The sequence below is a fragment of the Mastacembelus armatus genome, chromosome 21 (assembly GCF_900324485.2).
Source record: "Mastacembelus armatus chromosome 21, fMasArm1.2, whole genome shotgun sequence".
Taxonomy (NCBI): Eukaryota; Metazoa; Chordata; class Actinopteri; order Synbranchiformes; family Mastacembelidae; genus Mastacembelus; species Mastacembelus armatus.
In genome coordinates this window covers 16,490,728-16,512,183 of record NC_046653.1, presented here as the reverse complement: position 1 = coordinate 16,512,183, position 21,456 = coordinate 16,490,728, and the positions used below count along the sequence as shown (strand labels likewise).

The window sequence follows — 21,456 nt, the reverse complement described above, 5'->3', positions numbered from 1 at the left end:
AATACAGCCCTTCTTTTGCTGCCATTGCGAGCGATTGGCTAATTATCGGGTCCAGGCCCCGCCCACCCAGGTGTTGATTGGTTAGTCTTCTAATCAGTCATATCCCAAAACTGCATATTAAGGGAATTTATAACCGGTTTATTGCAGTTTATTGACGCGTTTCATGGTTGCGCACTACAATGATGCCAAGTGTCATCAAGCTGATCTAACTTTGAAGTCCTGTAGCAAAGGGGGAATGGTACCCGGTGCCCTATGCTATTATGCAACACCCATCCCCTGTTACATTGTGCAATGCTCTGCTGACTGCATAGGATCCAAGCGTGCACAGAATGAGAAAAAGGTACAGAATAAATGGGGGCTTCGCACTGTATTCAGACCTATTCATAGTACAGTCACAGCTTTGTTCTCTTCATGTTACTCTATGAGGAGAAGTACAGCACACTGCACAGGAAGGATCAGTTAAGAGAAACTGGTTCTGACTGCCCTTTTAGCATTTTTCTGGACATTTCTTCACACTGAATATAAAATGTCAAACAGAAATGATAGTAATTTATGCAGGGGGCAACGACGCATTATAAACTTTAGTAAATGAGTAGATAAAGTAAAGTTTTCATTTAAAAAAATGTTGATTCAATAAAATACTATAATGGTGTGAGATAAACTGTTCCAAAATTTAGGGGCAAAGACACATCAGGGGACACTGTAGACACTCATTAACTAGTCCTACAAACGTAGCAATAGCTTTATATAACAATTCCTTATTCAGACTTTGTACGTCCTCCTATTATTGATCTACAAGCCAGAACTGTTCTTTCTTTCAATTAGTATTTCACATGCTTCCAAACACAAAGAAAGTGACACAGATGTGTTGTTGTGTATGGGATTTACTGGCATAGATACATGTTCCTTACAGTCTCTGCACCTGTAGTGTATTATAAAGATTTGGCTTGAACCTAGTAACGCAGCTTTCACACAAACATTTATCAGGGGTAGAGTCACAAAGCACTAGTTTACTGCTAAACTTCAGCAAAGCACACACATTTTTGCAATGCAACATGGCACAACAGCCTATGTGCAGGCAAAGGGAGAGACCTATACTGTTTGCAGATCTAAGGCACTGATATTTATTGTCAAACCTCTCAATTAAGATACAGGATTTGATCAAATAAACAAATTTAACAAACAAAACTACTCTCAGCATCACACTTAAAAACACACACACACCCACACACACACACACACACGTTTCATATGCACCCGGTTACTGATGCTTCTAAGCTACTTTAGCTGACAGTGAGGCTAGTCCTTCTGTTAAGAGTGATTTTGAAAGCACAGGTATAGTGTTGTTGCTGGGTCCAGAGTAATGTTTTACCTGGAGAATTTTCCACATCATTCAAACACTTCATCAATACTTTGGTTTCAGTTTTCATCATGCCATATTCACATCAAGTCTCACCTGGTGCTGTTGTGCTGCTTCCCACTGAAAGCTAGACTGTTTTTGCCTCGGAAATGTAAGACACAGACAAAGAAATATGTAATCAAAAAGCACCAGAGAGACTTGCATAAACATAACATGGGAACAAGATGAGATCTCATTCAAGCCAATAACATACTGTACATATAAGCATTTTGCAGAACATTTTTGAAACAATATTATTACTTTAGCACTAAGATACAAATAAAGTTCAGGCTTGTGATAAACTATAGTATAAGAGAGATAGAGAGAAAGAAAGAGAAGTGCATTGGTCAAGTAGTGGCCTAATGTGGCAGTTAAAAATCAAAATCTAGTAGCTTTACCCTCCTTTCCCAGCCTCTTCAACTAGTCCGCTGAACGTTAAACCCATGAGGGTGTGGAGATGCATGCAGGTGTCAACTGTCTTTGCACTCCTACAGTTCCCCTCGTTTAAACAAGTGGATTCTCCAGATTCATAACCCAACTACCTTCTCAGTGACTTCCACATTCCAAACAGTGACAACTTGACAGATTGTTTCATAATAACTGAAAAATATAAGGATTGTAGGAAAAAACAAGAACAAAAAAAAGTATCCCCAGGGCTAGTGTGGGAGCACAGTAATACAATCAAAAATGACAGTACTGAACATGAGAATCATATACAAACAATTACACAATGTAAAAATGTATAATAATTAACATAGAGAAACATGAACAAGTCAGTTTAAAAACAACACTCGGTTGCAATGTAAATCAAGTATAGAAGAAGGGTGATGTTGTGCATCTTCTCCTTCACTGAGTCCTTATTTAGGCCTCCTTTGTGCTGGTCTTCATCTTCTCGACTGTTTCCTGAGATTGAAAAAAAAATGACAGAAAAGCAATTATAATGTGTAATTTATTATAGCGTATAATATGCACACATACCGTATTTGCGTAAGCATCAAAATATTTGTTTTTTTTAAAGTAGGTGCTTGTGATGAATTCAGTGTAGATCTCACCCCAAAAAGCTAACAGAAAGCTACATTTTATTTGTTTAGTGGCTCTATAAGCTGCCCTTCTGGAGTCCAGAATACATGATGTTGTTAATTCAGCTATGGCCTCAAGCCAGTGGTCTAGTTTCACCTGATGAGCCTCATGCTCTCATACACACATATAAGCAAGTACACATGCACATGCCTCAAAAACAGTAAACCTCTCTTGATGTACAAGGTCAGTGAGATGAATAATTGGAATAAAGTCAGTTTCTCACAATCTATGTGAATTTTTAAGCTGTTTTTCTCATTTGGATAGGTTTTAGAACTTTCGTCTTTGTCTGCCATGGTTGTGATTCCCATCTATTTTGATCGGAGAAGACGTAGTATTGTCCAGACATTGTACAGATGTTCCAGGACTGCCTGCATATCCACTGCATTTTGAAGACAAGTTTGTAGTAACCCAGCTCAACTACTGTGCACCTTTCACATTTAGACTTTCCAGTGTGCAACCACAAAGCAACTCAGCCACTAAGTCTAAGAATCTTGTTTATTAATACCAGTAGAAGCTAATTTAGATTCACGTCACTAGCCCCAATGGGAATGAGAAGCTGCTACTTTCTAACTACTTTCTAACTTCACGCTCAGATTTTTTTTTTCACACTTGTGGTCTTCAGATTTAACCGACAGTGACTTGTGTGGCATCACTTGATGAAATTTAGCACACTTTGCAGCTCACTCAGAAACCATAATATAACCTGCATGCAACCTTTTTGCATGTATTCAGCAAACAGGTAAACTGACAGATATAAAATCAGAATGCCACTTTTCTAATTCTAGCAGAGTCACTCTTATGAATAATTAACTATATAATTTGAATAACCTGTAATGGAAAATCTTTCATTCGGTACATCCTTGCACATCTATATATAATAAGGAAAATAGTGGTGATTATTTTGTTCTCTTTGTCTGGTATCTGCGCTAAATTTCATAGTTATGGCTACCTCATAATTTTATTGATCTAATACAGAAAACATTTTTTTTATTTTACAGATTTTAATTTATTGTTTCACTTTTCATGCCAGGTGTCATAAAGCTGCTGAATCCCTGGCTCATTCAGCTGTGTCAGGTCGGCACAGTCACATAAAAATTTACACCTACCAATTCCTCTGTGAATTGTATTGTGCTGGATGAGCAGTTCGATTCATATAGTCTTTGTCCAGAGACACACTGCAAGTAATCAAGGTTATATTCTGAAGGAATCTAGAAGCATATGTTCAGGTTACAGCTCTTGTCATTGATATTTAATCGACCTTATACACAAGTGGAATTCTTTGAGTGTCAGGCAGTGATAAAGCTTTGAAATATCATTTAAAAATTGAGACTATGGCCAAGCAATTTGTCCTTTTGTGTAAAGAAATTCTGGCTTGCAGTTCTGCTCTATGAAGATATTAATATGATTGATTACATTACATTCTTTACTGTGTCTATGGGTTTTCAGATTGCAAAGACAGACCTGGTGCTTGTTGAGCTCAGCCACACGGAGATCCCACTCCTCCTCAGTCATCTCTGCCCCAGCATCTACTGACTCATCCACAGTTGCCGTTTTGTCTGGATAGATAACAAAGCAATAGACTATCATGGTTGCAGGGTGCGTTTTTATTTGTGGCCTGATTTTAATTACCAGACTAATAACTAGTATATAAAGATCACTTCTTGCGTATTAACTCACCAGTGCAGGTCATAGCAGTGCAGACCCAGTTGCCACATGCACAAACACAGCGGTTACATTCCACCTGGGTCTCGGCACCGTCCTCATAAGTCTCATCCTCCAAGGCACATTCTGCAGAAACACATATGCTATGTTTACATGATTATTCAGCCAAGACCACACTGTGTGATAAACCACTGTATCAGGATGATAACAAAAACAGTGTTACAGCGATATCAGTTCCAATGGCCATGACTTGTCAGAATGTCAAAATGCCACGTCATTCATCCAGCAGCTTAATTTTAAGGTCCAATGCCTATAACATTTAGCATGTGTATCCCTCTTATAATAGCCAGGCTTGAAATTTATTCTTTCTATGACCAAAAATACCCTGCAGATGTGGTTAGAAAATCCACTACAGGGTTGTCAAATGTGCATGTGTTTGTGTGTATTCCTTTGCTTTAGGATTTAAGGGTTATGGCAAAGATTGAGGTTTGGAATTTATTTGTTACATTAAGGTTAGGGGTTTGGTGCTAGGGAATGTATTATATAAGTGAATGACCTCACAACTATAGAAAGAAATGTGTGCATGCCCTTGACTGTAGTGGAGCTTCAGCATTCAGCGCTCCCTGGTAGATATTTTCGCTGTGACAGAGCAATACCTCTATTTCCTGTGAACTTTAACCCAGTTTTCACAATGTGACTGGGCAGACTGACAATCAAATCTGACTCTTCCTCAAACTGTTTAGCAGTTTGATTCTCATTTCTACAGCCAGTTTGCTGGGACTCAAGTCTAAGTTTTAGTCAGTGCATTCAGGTGTGGTTAAAACACTTTTACTTCACTGAGATAAAACTCCACTATTCCTGGTAGTATTCCAATTAAAAGACCTTTAGAACTATAGACTTATTTCCATGATCAAGGTACAACAGTATCCAATCACACCATACTGTATGTCACTTTCTGACTGTAAGTGGGCTTCGTGGAATCATAACAGTGTGTTTTCTCCTTTTTAAGTAGAAGGACACCAACACTTTTATCCCCAGCAGTGTAGTTCATCTAGTGGTGTGTAACTTTACACTATGTTATGTTAAAGTATGCAAATGATCACTTGAAACTCACTCTTCTCTGGTGGGTTGAAGCCAGGCTTCAGGCAGTTGAGAAACTCATCAAAGCTCAGCTTCCAATCTGCATTTTCATCAGAGAGTTCGATGAGGGCATCAACACACAGGCTCCTGAGAAGAACACACACACATGTATGCAAATAGAATACTTATCAGCCGCTTCACACGGTGACACAGCCCATTACGGAGAAACATATACTGGAGAAAGGATAATTAGTTTGGTGTGTTTATGACACATAGCACAGATGTTTATGTATGTCTGGCTTTCAGTAAAGTTTGCACTGGTCCAGTTCAATGAGAGGAAAATTATTTCTGACAATCATTTAATTTTATTGCATTCCTTTATTTATATTTGTATTTATATTTCATTGGACCAATACTAGACACAGCGTAGCTGTGGGGACAATGCTCCTTCTGCGTCTCCTCAAACTTTATGCACAGCACGGCAAGTGTGTGTCTGTATGTATGAGCATTACCACAAAAAGAAATGTTCTCATAGTCTAAGGGGAAATGAAATACTGACATAAGAGTGTAAACAGTTACTATTTACTCCCTGCTCTGGCCTCATACACATGTATGTAAGCATGCAAACCAACAAACACACAAACCTGAGCAGCTTGTTGCTCTCTTGGTCTGCGTAGGACTGAAACTCCACGACAGAGTCATTGTGCTGGATGAATTTGAGGAGCTCTGCAGAGTCCAGCTGAGAGTCACCATTGTCATAGGACTAGAGAAACATGGACAAACACAGGAAAGGCACAGTTAACCATGTACGCTAGTATATGAACAATATGCTTAAACTTTTACAGTGAACTTTCAAGCTGCCCGGTGCCAACATTTTTAATCATTCATACTATGTCATAGTATGGAGTCATACTATGCTTTTATCAGTTTGCACCATGTGTATGTGTAGTACAAATATTTCCCTGAAAAGAAATTATTGATATTTCCGGGCAGCCAGTAAATTAGCACTCCAGCAAAAAATACCTAGAGCACAACAACTGCCAAGACAAATATCCTGTAACTGTAATGCTGAATAAAGTGAATTTGGCATGAGCACCTCAAATATAATGGTCTTGTTATAACCTGTATTTGTTTTGTGATATTGTAAACTGGGACTGGAGCATTTTCAGCATACATCATTGTATGATTGTGTTTTCAAGGAAGACAGATGGACCGAAAACATTCATGAGATGCTGTATAAAGGTATAACCTTTAGATGTCCAGCACCTTTTCTCATGAGAATGAGCAGATAAACAAATACTGCTGTTTAAACAAACTGTGCAAAGAACCAGCTGCTCTTCTGCCTTAACATCAGCTTAAAGTCAGCTCACATAGTGACTTTGCCACAGGAGACAGATGCTATAACCATCAACTGACATGTTTGAAAAGCCTGTCACATGAATAAACAGATAAAGTCTCCTGTAGATTTAAGGACCAGGGTGGTTGTAGGGGGCCTACATGGATAAATAAACAGGTGTATTCTGTAAAATTGTGCAAGAACAAGAGTGGACACTAACAGAGACCACGGTCCATTCTGTCTTTCTGGGCCCCAACAGAAAAAAGAACCCACCTTGAAGTATTTGAGCAAGATGTCAGAGAAGTTGGATCCATGGACAAACCAACCGTCTGGGACAACCTGAGTCTGCAGCCACTGGATCACACGACTCCTCAGCTCATTGCGGTCAGCAGCATAGCAAACCACTGCAGGGGTGGAAAGCACTCCATAGGTGAATAGAATTAATAAATAATGCAAAGGAGTAAAGCTATGTTACAAGCTATTTCACTATTTGATTGCTGTCCTTTTGTGCAGGTATTTTGACTTTGATTGTATTAAACTTTCACTGGATCTAAACTCATTTAGAAAAGAACAATCAATTTGAGACTAATTTCTACAGTTATGTGGGAGTCAGACCTGCTTTGTTCTTTAGTTTTTGGACAATAGCAGTGCAGAAAATTCATTGGTGATTTTAGTCTCTGTATGGCATTTATGAAAAATAACAAAAATATAGACATTCATTAGTCTTATCCTGCAAAACATGCCCTGAATCAAAAATTGACCCTGAAGTTAGATGGTCTTACTAAAATTTCAAATACTTAAAGTCTTTAAAACCCAATTTCATATGTATCCATGTAATATGAGCAAACATGCACACGCACACACACCAAAACTCACCTGGGCTGGCAGCTGCCTGCTCTGTTTTCTTCTCTAAATATGATTATAAAAAGAGAGAAAGAATTAACGTTTGAGGCAAAAAGTCAACTGAACTGCAGTGAATTGATTCAGCTGAATTGAGTTAAACTTGTCACTGTGCACTTGGTCAAAGGTCGATAAGAAGGACAGTGTAAGATAACTGCTTTCCCTGGCGACCTTTTCTGCCACAGTTATGGTCAATGTCCAGGTCAACAGAGCATAAAGAGTGTCACCAACAGTGAACGTTTACTGATGATAAGACACCAATATAAGCAGTTTTTATAGATAAGTCGAGATAAGGGATGGGAGTATTACCGTAGACTGCCTGAGTGAGGTGATGTCTGGGTGGCTTTATATGGTTTATTAAGAACCCAGTTACCTCTGATATCACATGTATGAATATGAGCTAGTTCAGCAAAAAGGGCCAAGAGAATATCTGTCTATATTATACCAATTATGAAATAAACAAGCTATAACAAAAATGGACTTTAACATTGGAGTTTCCATTGTGCACTTCATGTGATTCCTTACAGTTTCTTCTTAGAAATTAGTTTAGTCTAGTCTGATATGTCGGATCTGTACTGGTGTCAATATAATATCTTATTGAACTGGACACTCTACAGTAAATACAGTTTCTTGGTCAGTTGTGGATAAATATTCATTACTCATTATAATTCATTCCATAACTTGTTATATTTATTTAGTTATTATAAGTTCCCAACTTGTGTTTAGTAGCATACCAGTCCCTGGTCTTACATTAGCATACATTAAAATGTGTTTTAAAAAGAGAAGCAATTTAATTTGTACTGGTATCAGGTCAGTACTTGATAGTAGATATTCTTGATTGAGGTACCAGAAACATTACTGGGAGAGAAAGATTGACTGGTGCACAAATATACCATATGTGCCAGTCAATAACACATGTCTGTGTAACCACAGTCTTTCAAAGAATAGTCTCTGAAGTCATATTTAAAAATAAAAATAATGAAACAAAATTGTATGAATGTGATTTTCAGTGTTGGCTCTTCAATTTTTCTCCCCTGTTCGGATTCAACACCTCGACTTGATAAGGTACTCAGACTTATGAGAATATTTTATTGCCCTTGATAAAAACTTCTTCACTTTCATCTTTAATACGATTATAAAAATGACCTCCAAATAACAGCTGGCAATACTATTACCAAGATTAAGAAGCAACTCGACTTTTAAGTCAAAATAGATAAGAAATCCTTAAAGTGCTAAAAAAAAGGATATTTTAACACAGAGGAAATTTCTACATTGGGGAAACTTGCAGTAATTAGCTGAGGAAAACTGTGTGATACTAATGAGGGTCGGAAAGTTCTGCCACCAGTTTTAGTTTGTGTTATGGTGCCGTGCGCTGATGCTGGTACCCTGGCAGTGTCCATCGTGGGCCACCTGGATCTTCAAGCCAGTCAGACAAGCATCTCTGTGGAGCTCACAGTGATTCCTGTAGGTCTTTCCATTGCTGCCACACACTGATCTCTTGTGGGGTTTACAGCTCTGAAAAAAATGGGGAGATAAAAGAGAAGGAGGAGAATGAGGTGAAAAGTAGAGGAAAATTTTATCTCACCTTTCACCTTTAAGTGTAAAGATAAACAGTACATAATAATATCTGCTGAGCTGCACTGATATTCACCAGCGACTCACCTCTATACACAGACAGCTGGGCTCTCCCTTCTCACTGACAGCACACTCTCTACCAGCTCCACAGAACACATTGGCACATACTTTGCTCTTGCTCTGCAGCTCCTGAAAGAAAAAAACATGTTGCCCCATAATACCATTGGTTTCGACTGGTTTCACACACAGGGCGGCACTGTTGCACTAATGGAGGCACTATGGAAAACACAATGAATGTGGTTTACAACACATATCTAACACAAATCTGCATATAGGACAAAAAAAATTTAAATATTATAGATTGACATTAAAGCACTGGTGATTATCTGTCACAGACATGACTGATGACATGATGCTCAGCCTGTGGGCTTGTCGATCTCTGTGTGTATTTTGAATCATAATCAAAAAGCAAAAATCCCTCTCCTTTAACACCTCACGTTTTATTAAAGTATGAGTTACCATGTCAACTTGGCTCAAGTATTAAAAGATGACCATAGTCCTCCAAAAAAAGAACTAAAATAGTAAAGCAGTCAGAGCAGTCGTGGCCTAATGGATAGGGAGTCGGACTTGTAACCTAAAAGTTGCAACTTCGAGTCTCAGGACCGGCAATAGACACCTTCAATACAATGACTGAGGTCAGACCCTTGAGCAAGGCACCAGACCCCCAGTTGCCGCCTGCCCATTTCTCTGTGTGTGTTCACTACTGTGTGTACACTTTGGGATGGGTTAAAAGCAGAGAACAAATTCTGAGTATGGTTTACCATACTTGGCTACACAAGTCACTAAGTTTTTAAAGCACACGTCTTAGACTTAGACTTGTGTGTTTGGTGCCTTCGTCAGCTTAAAAACCATTCTTTGTTCCATTTAAAGGTTTCTGTCTCAAACTGTCTTTTACAGTACATTCGTTGAGTCTCATTTTCTGTCATTGACATTCTCATGCCTGTGCTTCATTATCTTTCATTTGCTTATGGTAGAAAGTTGCCAAAAAATGAGTTCACTTGAACTACAAAACAACCAATCACGAGACGCCAAGCGGAGCTCCAAGAGCTGTTTTATGACCCTTATTACCTCTTCCATTCCCTATCTGTGTGTCTTTGTATATATGTGAGTTTGTGTGTGTGTGTGTGTGTGTGTGTGTATTTAAGTTTACATGTGTATACAGGGTGTTTCCACATCTGGAGTCTGAGCTGTGTTTTCCTTTGGGTCCATTCCCATGCTCTGTAAAATCCTTTTCTCCTCCCAGTTTCTCTAGACTCCCCTCCTCCTCCCTAAGCGGCTATTTCCTGTAAGTGCCAGACAGAAAGTTGGCCTTCTGTGCAGAACTGCACGTGAGTTGGCTTCCAATGTGCACTAAGTGTTTGTGAGTCTGTCTGGTATGTAGGTTAAAATTAATGTGGATTCTTGTGACCAAACTGTCATAAACTCACTAATGATAGAAGATGGATGTGCAGAGCTGGGTGATGGAGGGTGGGGGGCGGGGGGTGATCCAAACATCACTCAGTTCAATTCTGTGCACAATTTAAATATATGAACACACTGCCACTCTAAAGCTGAGGTCATGGAAAATCTTCAAAGCAATTCCTGTTGCCTTGAGCTTGCTGGACAAGTCTGTTTGTTAGACACAGATGGACTAGAAGCCTGCTGAAACCTGTAGAAAGCTCCAATGAGAACATGAATAATTGATGGGCTCCTTAGATGAATCTGGTATAAACACAGAGCTCTGTCTGTCCATCTCTCTCTCTCTCTCTCTCCGAGTAACATGAACAGAGGATCCCTGACATTTAGCTAATGAATCCAGAGTCACATGGCCTCTTATTCAGCTGATTCGAGTGGATTGTTGCTATGGTGAGAGCATGTTCAAGCTCCTGTTGTGGCAAGATCACAGACTTGTCAAACAAAATGATGCAAATGAAACCTAGGCCCATAATGAGATCACAGAGTGTAGAAAACAATGGGCAGGTGATTGTTCTGTCACCAAAGTAAAACAGAACAAACCAGAGAAATGAGGACTTTAAGAGGTGATTAGAGACCACAGTATCTCCGGTTCTATAATAACAGTAACAGTACCAGTAACAGTAGCATATTCAGATTTCTCAAAACCAAGATCTGCATTTTATGTATCAGGAGGCAAGATGTAATGTTGCATATACACAAAAAACAGAGTTCTCCACAAACTAAGACACAAAACTGAGACACTAAACTGCATCCTTGATCCAAAAAGCTGCCTGTTTGTATATGCAGACATTTTACAGCTCAATTTCCTTAGCCCATCCACATACATTTTTTCTGTTTCTATCTTTCTGGTTCAGCTTAAAGCAATTTAAAGATTTTAGTTAGTTCCCTCACAACCCTCTGTGCATCATTTTCATCTTTCCGCGTCTGTGTGGTGCCTCTCAAGCCTAGTGTACTTTAATTTCGGCTCTGCTGTAATTCTCTATGTTTTGTCATCCCATTCCCAGTGCCATGCCCTTTTACGGCTGCAAGAGCCATGCCAGTGAGCCGAGACCAGCCTTGTGCAGCTAAATGGAAGTTGGAGGGGGAAATGAGGGAGCAGAGAGAGGAAGAATTAAAGGAGGAAGCTGCGAGAAGACTCTCACTTTTAAGAAACAGATAGCTGCTGATGATCCAAGGGGAAAGGCGTTGATGTGTGCACTCTGAAGTCAGTTTCTTCCCTGCCACATGTTGAATGGCTCCATGCTGAGGCAGACTAGAGTCAAAGGGTAATGTATTCTCGCTTTAGAAAATTAAAAATAAAAGGCCTCTTGCAGTTTCCACTGCTGAAAAGGACACAGGTAGTAAAGCAGGAGCAAAGTCAACACTAGCACATACAAAATGCCTTAGAACAAATGTCTTTCTGTATGGCCGTGTCCATACACACATGCACAACAATATGCATAATGGAGGTTCTCTGCCTTTTTGTGCATGTTCTGTATTTTATTCATACATGTATTTGTGCATGCATCTCAGTGATGCACAACTGGTCTAACAGAACAATCAGTGCTTTTTTCCTTTGGGTGTGACATTACAGTGTCACTATTCCCACTGTGAATCCTGCCCCTTATTAGTACAGAAAACATTGATTTACAGATTGTAAACCCCTGCTGTGGACATGCCAACAGTGAGAAACGGCTTAAAGGGAAGGTTTTTTTAAAAAAAATAAAGCATCAAACACTGAATTTAACCTTTCTTATTCAATATATATTTTTTAGTCAATCAGGATCGATTTAATCAGCTTGGGTACACCAAACTTTATTTATTATAATCCAATACAATATCCCTGGAGTAACTGCTTCTATATTGAACTTTTCTTCAGACTGCTTTAGAGAAATGTTGATTCAGAGCTATTCCCATAGTGGAGGCTTTAATTTCCGGTGCTGTTGAATTGTGTTGCATTACAAGAGGTGAAAGGTGGTTCAGCTTGAGCTACATCAATATCTAATGTTAGAGTTTGTTGCAGGGCTTCTGTATTGGATTTGATATATAGATATCTCCATTTTTTCTAGTGAGCTGGTTCCTCACTGTAAAAACATACACTGTTTATTCCCTAAAGTACATTAAGTGTGGTGTGTGTTTTCATTAACTAAATATTGTGATACCAGAACCTGAAATATAAAAAGGTCCATCCCAGAAGGTTCAAAGGAGACTGATAAGCAATGACGTTTTAATTAATTCTGGTCACTAGCACAAAATAAGGTCTTCATTCCACTCAAAAGATTATGTGGATTTTATTTTCAGCCCAATTAAATGTGACAAATCTGAACAGAAAAGCAACAATGTAAAGCGACGCAGGTAACTGCATTTTATTTATATATGACTGTAAAAACACTGCCATAATAATAGCTACTGAACTGAGAAAAATGGTAAATGACTGAGGTTTGAATAACTGATTGTTATTATAGCTGTCATTTCGCAAAGACGTCCGCAAATCTCTGTTATCCATCAAAGAGGTTAGATTTCAAAACTCATCATGGATTTGGAACAACGATGAAAGGAGAAGCAGTCAGGTCAAGGCAGACATTAAGTTGTAGCCTGAAGGCATATATCTGTCTCCATTTAGACATTTTGCAGCAGATATTACAAATCTGCAAAACTAAAACTTGGTAAATGGTAACTAACTTACTGAATGTGAATAGTTTCTGGCTGAGAAATGGTTGAATCCGACACCACTTACAACAACTATTAGTACAAGGCTAAATAAACCAACAGGTTTAGCTTATTCATGAGAACCATTTCCTCCTGTTTCTAGTCTCTATCCTCAACTAAACTGCTGGCTGTAGTTTCATATCTACTTTACATCAGACAAAGGAAACAGAGGTATTTATTTTCTCATCCACTTCTCTGCAAGGCAGCAAATACGCACATCTCACATTACACTGCAAATAAACATTTAAACATAATTAGATTCTCAAGGCTTTATGCAGAGCACTTGTTTGTTTCTTACCTGCTCCATTCTCTACATCATGTGCTGCTTTTGTTACCACACCAGAGACACTCAGACTGAGAGATGCACGAACAAATGCATGTTTTAAGGGAGAAGGGAGAAAATGGCAGGTCATGTAGACAAGGGACAGAATCAAAAGAATGAGAAAGTGGAGGGTGGGGGTTGCATTCCTGAGCTGTGCTGTGACTCAGCTGGGGTCCAACATAGTTTGTCTTTAGCCAAAATCCCCTTAATATCTAGGTCAGAAAGGTGCCCATGCTCTCCCCCTCTCCAGAATTTCTCCAGACTGTCCAGCACTCTCAAGGATCAGGGAGGGCTCATACCCGCACGGCTCACCTCCTTGTGCCCATAAAGACCTCCCTCTACCTTCTTCTTTCCCTCTTTCCCAGAAGAGATGCGGAGCACAGCCAAAGAAGAATGAGAACCATGTTAACTATGATTCAGTTTCCTCGTACAAAGAATTAATGCGAGCTTGTGGCTAAATCCATTGCACAGGGGAAAACATTAGAGACTGTCATGGGCTCCAGATTTGAGTCATTACAGAAAGCTGTAGCATTTGCCCTCAATAATTTAAGTCCTTCAGTTCTCAAAACGTTCTACCCTTTTGTTCCCTCTGAATCTATTCAACTGTTTTTTCATACATAACAAATCAAGTTGCGTCTCATTTCTTCTGCACCCGACAGCAACTCGAGATCAGATATACACTAAAGGCTCCACTGAGAAACACACATGCAAACTACAAAATGAACAGTCTAAATGCCTGGTTAGCATTTCATGGAGTAGCATCTTTGGAATAATGAGGCCAAAGTTAAAGACTAATCTGAATCTCTACTGGTGGTCTCAAACGGTTTCTGGGGGGCCAAGTCTGAGATTAAACTTGAAGAAACAAAGGGACCTTGGAGCGACCAGTTTACACTGATCTGCCTGTTATTCTTCTCAGTGTTTCTTATTCAGTGTGAAAGGAATGCACCAACGGACGAGATGATGTCACCTCAGTCTGCAGCCTGTTATTTTACACCCACCAGCTTTGCTGCTCATGATCTGAAATATAGCAGCTACACCCCGAAAGAAACACCAAGAATAAGAAACAAAAGACATGCAGAAAGAAAGATAGAGAAAGAGCCAAACAGAAAGAATGAAAGGAAAAGGGTTAAAGAGAGAAAAAACTCAGCAAATGTAAGAGAATGAGGGAGAATAAAGAAAGGCAGGAAATTAGTCACAATCTAAGCAGAGCCACATCTGCTCGCAGTTAAAGGGTCACCAGAGAAAATAAAACGCATGCAACACGAACAGAGCACCACCCCCGGGCTCCCCTCCCCAGTTCACCCTGTTGTCACACTGCTGGGACAACAGTGTCCTCTGTCCCCACCACCTGACCCATGTCAATCCAATGGAGGGGTCCCACCTCTGTCCATACAATCCCATATTCTCATCTTTGTAGAAAGTACAGATGTTGTCATTACTTTGACCTTATTTTGTCTCTCTCTCTCTCATTGTTCATCATTGCCAACAAAACCTCGCCATTTTACCCAAACTCTTTACTAACTTTCTCTGCCCACTGTGTCACTTTTCTCTCCCGTGTCTCCCACCCTTGCTCTGTTCTGGGCATTTTTCCACTGTGAGGAAAAGAGGGGAGGAAGGGAGGGGAAGAAGAAGGGAGGGCCCATGATAAACTCAGGCCAGGAGAATGAGCAGATTCCCTGCCTTCTTCTCTGCTCCTCTTTGAGGCCAGTATTGGGGCTAATGCCTGGATCATGTTTGTAGAAGACATCTTACAGTGTGCAGCCATTTAAAGTGTGTTTAACTCTAAACATTCATGTTTTCCACAACCTTATCATCTCAGACGAGCCTGTGGTGATCCACCAACACAGACCAACTCTAACAAGCTTTAGTAATAGTAAATGGACCTTTGAGCTTGACTGTTGTTACTGTTTTGAAAGGTCAGGAATTAAACTAAATGCTCAAACAATGCAATGCTTTTTGTGGGAGTGGCTGTCTAACTCAATGTGTTGAACAAATTACAATGATTTATGTTCCCTTGAGGACTTGTGTTTAATACCATTTACCCAGTGCAAGTAATCTCTGTTTACACAAACTCTGATGATCTGCAACTATCTTGTGTCATGTACACAAGACAGGAATGAGACACAAATTAGCGAATGCCAAATGGTGCATTTCTTGCAGGAAATATGAAGATAGAATAAATATATCAATAAATATATACAATATATAATATATTCAGGTTACCATCACAAAGAACAAAACTCTCTCTCACACACACACAGGGTGAAACAAGTATATTTTTGCATTATATTTTGAAAATCATAAGACTTTTGACGGATTATTTTACTAATTGATTAATTGTTTTAGAAAGACTGAACTGAAAGTCCCAAATTAAAGGATTACATCATGTGTAGCCTGTTTTAATTCTTTGGATTATAAAATACACAGCTTTGGAAAATAGTAAATAAACTAGGTTTTTTTTTTTCTTCCCGTTCATCTGTGATATACACCCACTGCCCAGATCACGCACATCACAAGAAAATAAAACTGTGTGAATAACAGTGTAAACATTAAAGCTGGAGTAGTTGTCAAGGTATTCTGCTTAACAGTGCAAGAATTTTCTTGCACACAGGGGTTGCCAACTAATCGCTCTTCTTTGACTTATCTGACACCAAACTGCATTTCACATGCAGGTCCTCATCTCAAGGTGCATCCTCTACACAGGCCACTGAACACAAAATTATCTGTGGTGGAATTTAATGGGTGCTATGAGGCTGCCTTATCAGGTTATATTTTAAAAAAACACACACATTTGTGATACATTTGGATAACTTTGGACTAGTAAAGTAAGTGAGTGTAGTGACCCACGAATTCAAGCATTTTTTTTAACTCATCACACTGTTGATGTTGAAAAGATGAGATAAACTTTATTCATCTAGGAAGGGAAAAAAGAAGAATTCAGGATTTATTGATTTATTGCCTCTGCCTGTGAGAAAAGAGAACAATAGGGAATTGTTGTCCTTTCAGGAGGCAAGTCTAAAAAAAGGTTTCTGACTGAGCTCATTTAAGCCAGGACACCTATACGTTTCCAAGTCCCTAACCTGTAGTGTGAATGTTAGCGTTTGATATTTATCACCTGTTCACAAAATCTTTGAATAGACTGTAGTGTTGCTCTTTAAAATGTGTGTGTGTGTGTGTGTGTGTTAATTTATATGTATAGTGCCTTTGAGTGCAGAGTGGTGGTAATGATAAGATACCACTGCAGCTGGTAAGCTAAATGAGGACTCCTTTTAAGCCAAGCCAAGAGTGAAGAGAACACACTGCAGGGACATGAAACACAGTACACCCCCCCTCTTTCTTACTCTCTACCCCCTCACACACACAGCCAAGTCTTACCTCACCCCCAGTCTCTCCTGCTAGGACTACATGACTGTGACTCCATTTCCTATCTGCTTTACATCACTCTTGTCACTGCCCTCCACAATCTCTGCACAGGATCCATGACTGTATGTTGAGCTAACGTAATTAGAGCAGGCTGACACAGGCAGAGGACACAACGTCCCCTCATGTTCCCTCCACCTGGGCAGATATTTTTAGCCCACCTTGAATGAAACAGAACAGGCATCAACATGGCAACATGATGGGAGGCTTGCTATTAGAGCCTGCTATTAGAGCCTCCTATGCAAGACCTCGGTAAGGGAATCTTGTCTAGTTGCCTTGGTGGGCTGACTTTACAATGACATCTACATTTTTCAAGATCCAGAGTCAGCGCTGATAACTAAATTACTGTGTCATTCCACCCTCACCGTGGATGAGGCAGGATAACACAATAACACTGCATGCCATAAAAACAGAAATAAACACTCCTCTGTTTAGATGCGAGTGTGTGTGTGCAAATGTCCCCCGAGGCTGCAGACTCTTATGACTTTCACTATGCCTGCATCTCGACCTCCTTTGCATATCAAGCTCCCAAAGTGTTTGAGTAACCCATCAACATTTTATACCCAAGATGCATATCTCCTTTCCGCCCTGCATGCATACAGTTTTCCACATACATTCTGGACCTCAGCCACCCTGCCAACTACATTTCGGAGGCCCTTATCTTCAACCGCTGCAATTTTTCACCTCAGAAAGCACACAGGCATTCTCCTTCATAGTAAATCAGGTGTTAGTGTCCAGCTCTTAATAGCCTACACTCACAACAGTAAATAAAAACATCAATTCACACACAAAAAAATCCTGTTTTTAATCAGTCTGTCCAGCTCTTTATGCTGTATATACAGTCTGACATGCATCCATTTACCCAAATGTAACCACAGTAGACACCCTGAAGCTTCATCAGATCCACTCCTGCCAGGGCTTTGCTCCAACATGTTGACCTCCTTTAGACAGTGCAGTGGTATGTCAGTTCAGGCTCTTCCCACAGCCAGTCAACAGACCATATATTATCAGGGTAATTGCCTTTAGAGAATGGATGCCTTTCTCTTGCCTCCCCATTAACTTCTTGGGTGCACTCAACAAACAGCGCTGTGTGCTATGCATTCGCTATGCCACACCTTGTGAACCCAATAAAGACACACACAACAGCACATTTTCCAGGCAGAAAAGTTGGGGACAGCAGTGGAAAGTCAGAAGGGAGGGTCTGCATCTACCTACTAGCAGTCACTACTAACTTTAGCAGCAGGTATTTTAAAGATTCTGTTCTCTAATTAGGACACAGCTGGAAAAAAAATGAAAGGAAGCCAGTTTCCTGTTTATTTGCAGGTCAACAGAGGAGTCAACACAAAGCCAGGTGTTAAACAGCTGTGTCCAGTGAGGTAAGACCATCAAACACCAACTGGTTTATGTTTGTTTATGTGTATAGTCTTCAAGCAGTAGTTCCACATTCTGGGAAATATACCTAATTGGTTCCTCACCAAACGTTAGATGAAAAGCTCCAGTGAGCAGCTGGTTAGCTTAGCTTAGCAAAAAGACTGAAACCTGTTAGCCGTCACACTTTTTCTTGGCTGGAACCAGTTGCCAGGCAACTAGTGGGAATTGCAGGAAGTTAATGGTCATTCTGAACATATCACATAGTACGTTATTGTGTTTGCATGTCCATTTTTGTACAGCTCAAACAGACAGGATGTAACGTGTTGATGATGATAGAAAGGTCTAAGGCTGTTTGTTTGATCATGGGTCCAGTCTATATGCTGAGCTAAGTTAACTGGCTGCTCATTATAGCATCATATTGACCATACAAACATGAGCATGGCATCAACCTTTTCATTTAACACTTTGTAATGCATTTCCCACATGGACCTGTGTGGTAACATACAGGCCTATGATGCTTCTAGCTGTTTATCATGTTGTCTAAGTGATTATCCTATTAAATCAGTGCTGTTTGAGTTGGTCATCCCCGTGTGTCACCACAGCAGCTAATCTAACAGCATATTATCTCTGTGTTTACCCAGAGGCTGGGCTGCTTAGCGCTGCAGTGTGAGACCCATAAGGTGAGTATTCTCACAACCCTGGAGCACACTCACCACCCATGAGTACACAAACAAACGCACGGGCTCTGTGACCGACCACTCAAGCATTGTGTTTATCTGCCATTAGAGCAGCTGCCAGTTGGTGGAGTGTTTTGCACCCAAGCACCCTACAGCACCGACGATGAGGCCCATCAAACCTGGAGGCCACATACCCTTAAACACTAGCCCTCCCTTCTTTTCTTTTCACAGCTGACTGTCATTCTTGTGTCACTCTTGTCCTGTTAAGGCAGGTTTGGCTGCGCCGTTAACTTCACAACTCTGAAAACAAAACACACACTCACACACACACAACTGAGACCATGAGATCTGTATCTGTGGACCAGCTGGATGTGTGAAATCCGTGTTCCTTTCAGTTCAAAGACAAAAAAAAAAAAAAAAAAAAAAAAAAGAGCCTCAAATATGCAATGTTTTTTTTTTTTTAGGAATGAGAACAATGTCCCAGGTAATAGAAACTCTTTCATTTGCAGTTTAGTTCAGACTGAGAGTCTGATTGTCTCCATAATGAAGCTCATAACTGCGCAGTACCAGCAATAACTGTCTGTCCTTAAAAAGATAAATACTACCAGACACAAAACACTCCATTTGCAACACAGGGCTGCGATCGACTCTTTTTCCAGATGTGCTTCAGCTGAACAAAGCTGTGGTTTGTTCATGTTACCGACTATAACCCCCGATGTCAAACAGCGAAAGTCTAATTTTAAGTTGAATAAAGAGAAATGTACCTGAGAGTTACAGAGAGCCACGGCCAGCAGAAGGAGCACAGCGGCACTTCGCAACATCTGGACATAAAAAGGAGAAAGTCAGGTTTAGTGAGAAAAGAAAGAAAGAACAGAGTTCAACATCTACATCGGTTTCTACACCAGTGTCATAAAATGCTGAGGAAAAACTTGAGGAAACCCCCGACTTTTAGCGCACTACGTTACCATTTTGTAAAAGCTGCTGCCCTCGTAAAAAAAAGACGCTTTGGAGGTGCCGAGCTGGTCTGGATGTTTTGTCGGGGAAGGAGTCGAGCCAGTGATTTCAAGAAATTTGAGGAGCGCCGAGGAATTCGTGTCAGTCCGTCAGTCTCTCCTCCTCCTCTCTCACCGCCTCGGCCAATCAAAACGTCTGGAGTCTTACAAAGAGCAGAGGAGGGGCAGCAAATGGGGAAAGTGTGTGTGCATTTTGTGTGTGCACCCTAGGCTCTTTAGATTAAGTGTCAATAAATGGATTTTCCAGACGCGTTCTGCAAAACTGCAGCGTGTGTCAGTCATTACTACAATATTATCACCTGACTGAGCTTACACACTATAAGATCATGTGGACTCTAGCAAGTTTATTTACAAATATAATCATCATAAGTTGATCTCATCACTGAATTCCAGCTGTTTTAGTTTATGTCTGGGGACATATGAGCTCACAACCAACCTACCAGAGCTGCATTTTAAATACAATAATTCCAATACTTTTTTTTTACATGGCCAAAAAATACTCAGAAACTTTACATGCACATTAGATTTGTATTTCTAGCTGAACTTACAATACAATATCCTTTTTCCTGAGGGAACACGTGTGGTTTATCATTTTTCTTCACTAGCTGTTGTCTCTGTACTAGATGTAGGTCAAGCACATTTTGCCACATTTTGACCAGTTCAGTTTGATCATCACAGGGATTCTGATTCAAATAATGTGAAGCGTCAACAGAGCATGAAGCATATACTGGGAGTATCACAATAATCACATTGATTTTTTTTTTAGAATGACACCAAATTTCCAATTAGCCATTAGTAAAGCGTCATACTTTGGGTTTTAATGAATTTAAATATTACTCCAAAAAGTCCACAGCTTTCTTATTCTAGTATTTCACTAATGTTTATTATTAATCCTAAATCTGCATTGAATTACGGAGTACACATGGTTGCCTTGTCAACTAACATTTATTGACTTTTGTCATCAGCAAAGTGACTTCGAGTTCTTTACTGACATTAATTTGGATTAGTGACACCATCAAAAATAGAAGGATTTTGACATATTTGTTCTAAAACTCAGCAAACCCTGAATCTTTGAGTAGTTTCCTGAGAAGTCTTATGATTTTAGTATTTAGTATGCACGAGTAATTACGAGGAGTAATTAAACAGTGATTAAGAAGGACAGACTGAGGCAATGAACACACTGTATTTTGAATAGAAGGGAGAAACAGATTTCCTACTACAAGCCATCAATTATATATGCCTCCATCCCCTGTGAGGAAATCTACCTGTTTAAATAGATGCTGTGATTATTTGACACCCTAGGGCTCTCTCTATAGGTATGTGTGTGTGTGTGTGTGTGTGTGTGTGTGTGTCTGTGTGCATTGTTGTGTTCCTGCATTGACGCGCATTAAGAAGTAGAACAAAAACGAAAAAATGCA

The 21,456-nt window shown here is 39.8% G+C and overlaps 1 protein-coding gene across 1 annotated transcript; it reads right to left on the bottom strand.

Moving 5' to 3' along the window:
• Positions 1–866: 866 nt before the first annotated feature.
• On the bottom strand, positions 867–20,132 carry fstl1b (follistatin-like 1b). The gene is made up of 11 exons (XM_026296270.1): positions 19,991–20,132; positions 19,790–19,846; positions 9,120–9,221; positions 8,843–8,972; positions 7,434–7,466; positions 6,831–6,961; positions 5,866–5,984; positions 5,256–5,368; positions 4,157–4,267; positions 3,941–4,035; positions 867–2,302 (listed from the first exon to the last, which is right to left on the bottom strand). Exons 1-11 carry the CDS (start codon positions 19,991–19,993, stop codon positions 2,261–2,263), a joined length of 936 nt encoding a protein of 311 aa, XP_026152055.1. The 5' UTR covers positions 19,994–20,132; the 3' UTR covers positions 867–2,260.
• Between the last annotated feature and the right edge of the window lie 1,324 nt (positions 20,133–21,456).

Coding starts and splice junctions, on each gene's coding strand:
- fstl1b (XM_026296270.1), bottom strand. Junction 9,222..19,789: donor TGGCTCTCTGTAACTCTCAG/GTACATTTCTCT, acceptor TTTTTCTTTCAG/GAGCTGCAGAGCAAGAGCAA. Junction 5,985..6,830: donor TCTTGCTCAAATACTTCAAG/GTGGGTTCTTTT, acceptor ATGTTTCTCTAG/TCCTATGACAATGGTGACTC.